The 10,394-nt window shown below is 38.3% G+C and overlaps 1 protein-coding gene across 1 annotated transcript; it reads left to right on the forward strand.

The window, feature by feature from the left end:
* Positions 8,024–8,320, forward strand: LOC109834503 (uncharacterized mitochondrial protein AtMg00300-like). The gene has a single exon (XM_020402543.1). It carries the CDS (start codon positions 8,024–8,026, stop codon positions 8,318–8,320), a length of 297 nt encoding a protein of 98 aa, XP_020258132.1.

Raw genomic sequence — 10,394 nt, forward strand, 5'->3', positions numbered from 1 at the left:
GTTTTTCTAGTTGGAAAAACTCGCGCCTTTTATTTGAACAACAGAGTTTCTGTTGGTTCTTCTCTTGAGAAATCTCAAGTTGAGATTTGCTCTTTACAAGCTTTATAATCTTCTTTAATATAAAAGAAATTATTTGTATGGCTCCCGAGAATGTAGGCAAGTTGCCGAACCTCGTTAAAACTCGGTGTTCTTATTCTTGCAATTTTGATTTGTTGTGATTTCTTTTTTCCATTGCTTAACACAAGATCCAATAGGGCAAATTTCGTAGAACGGGCGTAAGAGCGTATCTGATATTTCACTCCTAACAACTGGTATCAGAGCCATTGTTCAGATCTGTGTGTGTAAGAAATGGCAGAAGAAGGCAAATCTAAAATTGAAAGTTTGACGGGTCAGACTTCGCCTACTGGAAGTCACAGATGGAGTACTATCTGTACCAGAAGGATCTTTACCGTTCGTTGATGGGTAAAGCAAGAGGAAAGTAAAAAGAAGAATCCGACGAGGACTGGGAAATATTGGATCGAAAAGCCTTGGGGCAGATCCGACTGGCCCTCGCAAAATCTGTAGCACACAATATATTAAAGGAGAAGACGACGGTTGGGCTTATGGAAGCGCTCGTAACAATGTACTAGCAACCGTCAGCTGCAAATAAGGTGCATCTCGTTAAGACGCTATTCAACCTCAAGATGGCAGAAGGATGTTCCTTCACGATGCATCTCAGCGAGTTCAATACAATTGTTAATCAACTTATCTCAGTCAGCATCAAGTTTGATGACGAAGTGCATGCCCTATTGATACTATCGCAGTTGTCGGATAGTTAGGTAGGTTGCGTGACCGCAATCAGCAACTCGGCGGGAAAAGAGAAGTTGAAGCTGAAGGAGGTAGTAGCTATGATTCTATCCGAGGAGGTTAGAAGAAAATTGAATGAATCAGAAGGTTCGGGTTCAACCCTAAGTCTCGAGCAGAGAGGCAGAAGCCATAATAGGGGGAACCAAAACAGGAATCGATCGAAGTCGAAGAAGAAGAGGTCGAACTCGAATGTGAGACCTATCAAGGGGAAATATTAGAACTACGGTCAGGAGGGCCACATGTCTTCTATGTTGGCCTTCTTGTTTTGATGATGATTTACAAACAATTTACATCTAATATTGTTTGTCTAGTGTTAGTGTTTTATATTTATTCTAGGCAAACAATATATTGGAGGTTGGATGGATTGAGCCTACACGATCATATCATGAGGAGGTTGGCGGAATTGTGGAGTGAAGCATCGTACAATTCAAGTTCAAGATCCAAGTTTAGCTTCATCCGCAACGCGTACCAAGTTGAGCTCAATGAAGATCAAGATCAAGCTTGGGTAATTTAGTTTAGGATTTATATTATGTGTGTTAAATACTTCAAGCTCAATATCTATACACACACATTTATTGGTTTCTTCGTATATATATATAGTTATATATATACATACATGTGTTTTGAGTTTTTATGATTATATATATGAAATTATATATTTCATATTTTCTATTGTGTTTTTGAAAACATTGCATAGAATATGCAATTTTATGAAAATATTGTTTTCTCAGTTTATGGACTTAACAATAATCATATACATAATTTATTAAGTCTATATAATCATTGTGCAAAGTTTCAAAACATGGTTTAACCAAAATATCAAATTTCACATGTTTACATTTTCGTGTTTTGAACTATTTTGCAAAATGATGATTTTTCACAAATGGGAAATGCAATTTGGAAAATTCTTTTTGTAACATGCTCATTTACATGTTTATATACATTTCCCAAAGTTTCATAATTTTTGGACTTCATTTGTTATTTTTAACACATCTTCAAAAGTGTCAAAAATAGCTTTAAAAACCTGTTTTAAGTGTATCAGATTTCGGTCGACCGCACCGGTCGACCGCTCATGAGTCCATATGTTCTCTGGGCGACAGAGAGTCTGTCGGTCGACCGGTCCGGTCGACCGAAAGCTCCATCGGNTTTCTGTCTTTTTGCTTGGGGTTTTTGGCTGAGTTGTGAGAGGGTATAAATACCCCATTGCTGATCTCTTCTCAAGAATCTAAGAATGTTTTAAAGAAGTTTTTAAACAAGGGTTTTAAAAAGAGTTTAAGCTAGTTTAAGCTTGTTTAAGGGTTTGGTTTAAAGCAATTTTAGCTTTCACAAGTGGAGGAGATTATCTTATTGTTTGGGCCTCAAATCTCCATCTCTCCATCTTGATCTAGAGAAGTTTTCCTAAACTCAACTCTAGCTTTTACTTATAATTATTTGTTAATTATCATTTCTATTAAAGCTAGTTTTATATTGAGTTTAGATTTGATTTTATATTACTCATTGTTACACACACCCACATTGAGCTTTTAGTATTTACATACCTAGTATAGTTGGGTGGTGAGAGATTGTAACTTTGAGTTGTGCTTTCATTGTGTTCTCATCCATAGTTGAGAACAATCATTTGTTATATTGTCCTTATTGTGAGATTCACTTTGTAATACACTTGTACACCGAGTGAGGAGTGTGTGGTGAGAGTCGGGGATCGTCCCAAGAGGAGTGGCGTCGGTTGACGAGCCTAGGGAGAGGTTGTAACCGAGCACTTGAGGGGGACACGGCTAGGTCCAACACTTAGTGGGTGTAGAGTAGGATTACAATAGTGTGTTGATTGTAAAGTTTTCGGTTAGCTAAAAAACCGAGAGTGGAGATCTCCTCGAGGTGAGGAGCGGAGACGTAGGTCGTGGGGACCGAACTCCGTAATCATATTGTTTGTTTGTGATTGCATTGGCGCACTTACTTTTATGTTTATATCTTATATCGCCTTTGTATATTTCTTGTTTTCTATATCATCCACTATCTTGTTTAGATTGTTTACCCTTGTGTTGTTTATATATCCTTGCATACATTTCTATCATATAGGATATATCTCATTGGTCATATTGCTTATCCTAGCTCATATATCTTGTCATATTTCATACTTGATAGGATAACTTGTTTATTAATTTTAATTGGCATATAATCGGATTAGATTAGCATAAGACCCTAATCACCCCTCTCTAGGGTCTAAACAATTGGTATCAGAGCTTGGTGCTCTTTGATTTAAGGTCTAATCGCCTTGAGTTAAAGATCCAAGTTAGCTTATTGTGCTAATCTAATTTTGAGCTTTATTTGTATCTTGCTTGCCTTTTATTTTATGGATATGCATGGTTTAGGTTATGCCATTAATATTGCTCCTAGATTAGATAATTTTCCCTATGCCCAATGGTGTGTTAGATTTAAACTTTTTGTTCAATCTAAACACTTTGATTTATGGGAAATTATAGATGATGCTTATATTGTGCTCACTACGGAGAAATCCAAGTGGAATAAAAATGACCATCGTATGTTTACAATGAATAATATTTTGTTAGAATATTTGCTAAATACTTTTAATTCATCTATGTCTAACAAGTTTGTTCATTTTGATAGTGCTTACAAACTTTAGAAATTTATAAAAGCACATCAAGGGGACTTGGAGGCGATCCGACAAGCTTTGGAGGATCCGGCTTCAAGTTCATGTGGAGCATCATGCATACGGTCACTAGGCGATAGCCCTAGTGAGGTTTGCGGGTTCGAAACCTTTAATGATTTACCTAATGATGAACTTGTTTGTGCTAGTGAAAAATTGTTGCATGCCTTTAACAAATTGCATAAAGATTTTGTTGATTTACAATGCAAGCATGATAATTTAAAATCCGATCATGAGAAGCTAGTGTCCAAATTTGATGTCATTGAAAATGAAAATACTATGCTTAAAGAAAGCAATGACTTATTAAATTTGGAAAATAAAAATTTGATCTCATCTATTGCTAGCCTATCTCATGCTAAGATTGATGCCATGTTAGAAGTAGAGAACATAAAGAATGATACAGCTTCTTTTATAAATAACTATTTATGTTCTACTTCTAAAAATGCATATGTGCCTAAAAATGAAGATTTGAATCTTATGAAAAATAGTATTTCATCCTTAGATTCAACTTTGAAAATATGCATTAATAATCATAAGAGGCTTATGGACATGTGTGCCAAGACTAAATCAAAATCATCTACTCATTATGCACACATGTATAGCAAAACTTATAAGTGTTCTATTTGCGGCCGTCAAGGTCATTTAGCTAAGTTTTGTTATGATGCACACAAACATAAGAATTCTAATGTTCCTTGTGCATCTCATATAGCTTCTTCATCTTGTACACTTACACATTCACATGCTCATTCTCACAAAGTTCATCATAAGCATGCTAGTGTGTTCAAGTGTGATTATTGTGGTCGTTTTGGTCATTTGGCCAAATATTGCTTTGATTTGAAAAGAAAATCTCATTTGACAAATGCTTCCAATAGACCACATGTTTTTAAATGTGATGTTTGTGGTAGGTTTGGACATCTTGCTAAATTTTGTTTTGATATAAAAAAGTTTCTAAATTGCAATATGTTCCAAATAGACCATTGTTTAAGAATGTTTCTCATTTGCAAAATAATTTTAAAAGAAAATCTTTATTTGCAAATGATTCCCGTGCACGAGCTAATGGTCCACAAAAACAAATGGATCTCTTTCATTGCACAAATTGCAATCGGAAGGGTCATTTGAATGAATATTGTTTTGACCATGTTAGTGCACCATATGTGCCTAAGAGGGTTCATAACCCTAAGGCTTTGAGCTTTAATGATAGGGGTCATGTCCCTAAATCTTTTGGTACCAAGAGTTCTTGGGTACCAAAACAAATTTAAATTTTAAACCAAGAATTTTAGTATTCTTATTTTTCCTTTTTCTTGGTTATTTGAAAATTATGCTTTGAAACTTTTTATGAAAACAAATTTTCTTTGGTCAAATTCTTTTGTTTTCATAATTCCTAGTTTTGATTTTGATGAGAGGTTTGTATTTATGTAACCCTCCGGATTTATTAGGTGTTTATTCCTAAATCATGTTTACCGGATGCTAGAATGATTATATGGGTTGGAACAAGCTTAAGAGCTTGATATATTGTTGCCTCTCTTGAAATTCTTTTATCAAAGATTTTGTTTTGAATTATTGCTTTGAATTCATTATATTTCACTTATATGATGATATTTATGTGTTTGTGCTTATGGATCATCTATTCGTGCCTTATAATGTATTCCATATGTGGTTTGATCAAATCCCACAAAAAAAATTTTCTTGTTTGATCAAACATCGTTTTTGGATTTAAACTTTGATTTATGATTTCTTTTGGTTGATTTGTTTTCATTTGAAAACTTTTTGCATGATTCTCATGTTTCTCTTCTTGTGATTTCATAAATCTATTTTTATACATGATTTTTATGTTTATGTTTTAAGACACATTTTTTCAATGATATATTAATATGTGTCCTCATTGTATTTTTGTATGTGAGTTTGGTTTAGCATGGTTATGCTTGCTCACATGTTTGCCTTGCACTTCATTTCATAACATTCATGAGGCATTTTAATAGGGGGAGCAATCCCTATATCTTTCTATGTGTTACACTCACCTATGCTTATTGATAGGGGGAGCTTTCGCTCTCTTCATTCTTTTTTGTCCCCTTTTTGATGTTGTCAAAGGGGGAGAAAATATTGTGAGTATACATTTCCTTTCATATATGCATGTGAATTATAATTTATATATTCCTTTGTATTCATGCATATATCATTTTTGTAAATTATTTGTCATCATCAAAAAGGGGGAGATTGTTGGCATTCTTGTTTTGATGATGATTTACAAACAATTTATATCTAATATTGTTTGTCTAGTGTTTGTGTTTTATATTTATTCTAGGCAAACAATATGTTTGGAGGATGGATGGAATAGAGCTTCAACGATCATATCCAAAGGAGGTTGGCGGAATGTCGGTGAAGCCTTGCAATTCAAAGTTAAAGATCAAGTTCAAGCTTCATCCGCAAGTGTACCAAAATTTAGTTTAGGATTTATATTATGTGTGTTAAATACTTCAAGCTCAATATCTATACACACACATTTATTGGTTTCTTCGTATATATATATAGTTATATATATATACACATCAGTTTTGGTTTCTATGCATATATATAGTTATATATATACATACATATGTTTTGGTTTTTATGATAAGTTTTCATGTTTATAAATATGAAATCACATGTTTCATATTTACTATTGTGTTTTGGTATTTATTGCATAGAATATGCAATTTTGTGAAAATATTATATTCTTAGTTTGTAGACTTCAATATCAGTTTATACATGTTTTACTAAGTCTATAAAAATATTTCACAAAGTTTTAAAAGTTGGTTTATGTCAAAACATCAAAATTCAAGTATATCATACTTTCATGTTTTGGACTATTTTGTAAAATGATGATATTTTTCATTTGGGAGGTCCTTTCTGATAACCAGTCGCTGTAGCATGTTTATTATCATGTCTACAATCATTCCCCAAAGTTTTACATTTTTTAGAATTTATTTGATACTTTTAAACAGTGTTTTAAAATCAGATATACAGAGCTGATTTTTTCTGGGCTTTTTGGACTTTTGCTTGGGGGTTTTGGCTGAGTTTTTGAGTGGGTATAAATACCCTATTGCTGCTCTCTTTCAAAGCTAGCCAAGAAGTTTTTAAACAAGGGTTTTAAAAAGAGTTTAAGCTTGTTTAAGCTTGTTTAAGGGTTTGGTTTAAAGCAGTTTTAGCTTTCACAAGTGGAGGAGATTATCTTATTGTTTGGGCCTCAAATCTTCATCTCTCCATCTTGATCTAGAGAAGTTTTCCTAAACTCAACTCTAGCTTTTACTTATAATTATTTGTTAATTATCATTTCTATTAAAGCTAGTTTTATATTGAGTTTAGATTTGATTTTATATTACTCATTGTTGCACACACCCACATTGAGCTTTTAGTATTTACATACATAGTATAGTTGGGTAGTGAGAGATTGTAACTTTGAGTTGTGCTTTTATTGTGTTCTCATCCATAGTTGAGAACAATCAAATTATTGTATTGAGCCTTATTGTGAGATTCACTTTATAATACACTTGTACACCTAGTGAGGAGTGTGTGGTGAGAGTCGGGGATCGTCCCAAGAGGAGTGGCGTCGGTTGACGAGCCTAGGGAGATGTTGTAACCGAGCACTTGAGGGAGACACGGCTAGGTCCAACACTTAGTGGGTGTAGAGTGGGATTACAAGAGTGTTGTTTGTAAAGTTTTCGGTTAGCTAGAAAACCGAGTGTGAGGTGTAAACGTTATTCGGGTGAACGTAGAAAACCCGGTTGATAGTGGATTTCTCCCCGGGAGTGGGGAGCGGAGACGTAGGACGGAAGGTCCGAACTTCGTGATCATTTGATTGTGTTTGAGTGTGCTTTGGCGTTCATTTTTATTTATGTTCATATCTTATATCGCCATTATGTATTGCTCATTTCTATATCACCCACTATCTTGTTTAGATTGTTTACCCTTGTGTTGTTTATATATCCTTACATACATTTCTATCATATAGGATATATCTCATTATTCATATTGCTTATCCTAGCTCATATATCTTGTCATATTTCATACTTGCTAGGATAACTTGTTTATTAATTTTAATTGGCATATAATCAGATTAGATTAGCATAAGACCCTAATCACCCCCCCTCTAGGGTCTAACATTCTACCTGTAAAGCACCAAAGAAAAATGAGCAGGAGGCTCATATTGTGCAAGATGCGCTGATTCTCGCTATGGATAGCGATTCCGATTCATGGGTTATTGATTCGGGAGCCTCATTCCACGCCACTGCTAATAGAAGGCTATTTCAGAACTATGTAGCAGGGGACTTTGGGAAAGTATACTTGGGGGATAATGAACCCTGTAGTGTAATTGGGAGAGGCGACGTGCAAATACAGTTGAAGGGCTCCTAGTGGTCTCTAAAGAGCGTCAGACACGTACCGAAGTTGAAGAGGAATCTTATTTCGGTTGGCCAGCTCGGAGCAGAAGGCTATGTTACAACATTCACCTGAGATTCGTGGAAAATCTCCAATGGTACCATGGTGGTTGCCCGAGGTAACAAGATCGGTACCCTCTACCTAACTTCACACGCGAGTGACACCCTCGCGATTGCTGCAGGCAAGGAGAGTGCAGATCTGTGGCACAATAGGCTGGGACACATGAGTGAGAATGGTATGAAGATTTTACACTCAGAAGGGAAGCTAACCGGTATTGATTCGGTGGAAGTCGGTGTTTGCGAAGACTGTAGCTTCGGGAAGCAGAAGAGAGTTAGTTTTCTGAAGGGTGGAAGACCACCTAAACCTCACAAGCTAGAGGTTGTTCATACAGATGTGTAGGATCCAGCTAGCGTGTCTTCTCTTGGCGGTTCGGCGTACTACCCTACCTTTATCAATGATCACTCGAGGAAGGTGTGGGTATACTTCATGAAGCACAAGTCGGAGGTGTTCAACATCTTTAAGAAGTGGAAAGCCATGGTGGAGAACGAGACAGATCTGAAAGTGAAGTGTCTGAGATCAGACAATGGTAGAGAATATGAACTGGAGGAGTTCAAGAAGTATTGTGTTTGCGGAAAAAGTTGCTGTATTCATTGCTGCATTCATTACAACTTCAATCGTTACAATGAAATAAAAAGATAGCCTTTTTATAAGACCGATACACAATGAAAACAAAACAGATACAACTCTTTTCAAACAAACGCAAGAGCTGTTTGTCATCTCTTGCTTGCGTGGGTCTTTTGCCTGTGACGGGGATGTTGATATCCGTGGACCACCGGGGCACTCAGATCTGTTCCGATAAAATCGGGCAGAGTTTCGTCTATCCGCGGGGGGATTTTAGAAACTCTGAACCCCGTCGATCCGCGTGGGATCTCAGAGGTGTAAAGCTTATGTCTCGGCTTAAAACGAGACACTAGCTCTTCTTGGTATCAACGCTAAGGCCAATACCAAGGGGAAGAGATGAATGAAGAGGGGGGCTGATGTGGATCCTCTGACTCCTCGTTCCAGCAGGGCTTCGCCGCTCTCTTAGAAAACTCCGACTCCTCGCTCCGGCAGGGCTTCGCCGCTTCAGAAGAAGGCGATCCTTGGCTAAGATAATTCAGCCTTGGAATTCCCCCAACAATCAAGAGCCCCTTCAAATGAGGCACTAGGGGCCTATTTATAGCCAAAAGGAGAGGGGGGGGGACCATTCTTGAGGACACCCCTTGGGGTGTCTCGGCCATAGCCGAGACACCCCTAGGGGTGTCTCGGCCATGGCCGAGACACCTCCCTTGGGGTGTCTCGGCCAAGGCCGAGACACCCCCTTGGGGGTGTCTCGGCCAAGGCCGAGACACCCCTTGGGGGTGTCTCGGCCAAAGCCGAGACACCCCCTTGGGGGTGTCTCGGCCAAGGCCGAGACACCCCTTGGGGTGTCTCGGCCTGGCCGAGACACCTGGGGTGTCTTGGCTTTGCCAAGACCCCCCTCGGGTGTTTCGTCCTGGCCGGGATCCCCCTGGGTGTCTCAGTCTGGTCCGAGGTGTTCCCAGGTGTATTTGCCGTTGATCCGCCATCCCAACTCGGATTCGAATGATTTCGGATGCGTTGGAATCTTGGCGAAGAGCTCTGTTAGCCCCGATGGTTGGATTATCAGTGGGGTGATCGGGACACGGCGGGCGTTGGTCCTTTTGCAGCGGTCGCGGGGTTTCCGGTCAATCCATATCCCCGTGATTCTGACATCCTGTCGGCTCACATAGTCCGTCGGTTCGCTTCAATCGTTCACCGGCGTCATTTGAACCCTTGTGAACCGGGTAGTGACGTTCAATCGTCGATCGTTAATACCGAGCCGTGTGCGGGGACCTATTGGCAATTTTTGATGCCTACACATGTGTGTTAGACATAGGCTTTGGGATTTTTGGCAAACCCCCAGCCATCAACGGGTTTGATGTGCCTTTACCGATTACCGTTTGAATCGGGCTAGCATGTGAATTATTAAAACCCGTTTCACATGTAACGTTGTGCTAAGAGAATTGCTCCTCTTAGACTTAATGCTATGATTTTGAATACATAGACTTCGTCTTTCTCACGGGAATAGACTACCCGGCAACGCGTGTTAGGCGTTGACTTATCCCTACTCAGGCTTCGGGATAAAATTCCCCGTGCATCGAGTGCCCGGATTTGACAATCGTGTCTTTTCTAAAAGCAAAGACAGATTGAGAAACGGGAGAGGAAGAATTTTATATTCTATCTCCCGGTGCTGAAGAGGAAGAATTTTATATTCTATCTACAGCTGGAAAGGGAACTTGAGGTGGGATCCCCCACCCCCAGAATCCGGAATGATGAACTGGGAGTGGGTTCTCCACTCCGAGCATCGATTGAGGATCGGGAGAGGAAGAATTTTATATTCTATCTCCCGGCGCTGAAGAGGAAGAATTTTATA

This window comes from Asparagus officinalis, chromosome 1, assembly GCF_001876935.1.
Source record: "Asparagus officinalis chromosome 1, Aspof.V1, whole genome shotgun sequence".
NCBI classification, from domain to species: Eukaryota; Viridiplantae; Streptophyta; class Magnoliopsida; order Asparagales; family Asparagaceae; genus Asparagus; species Asparagus officinalis.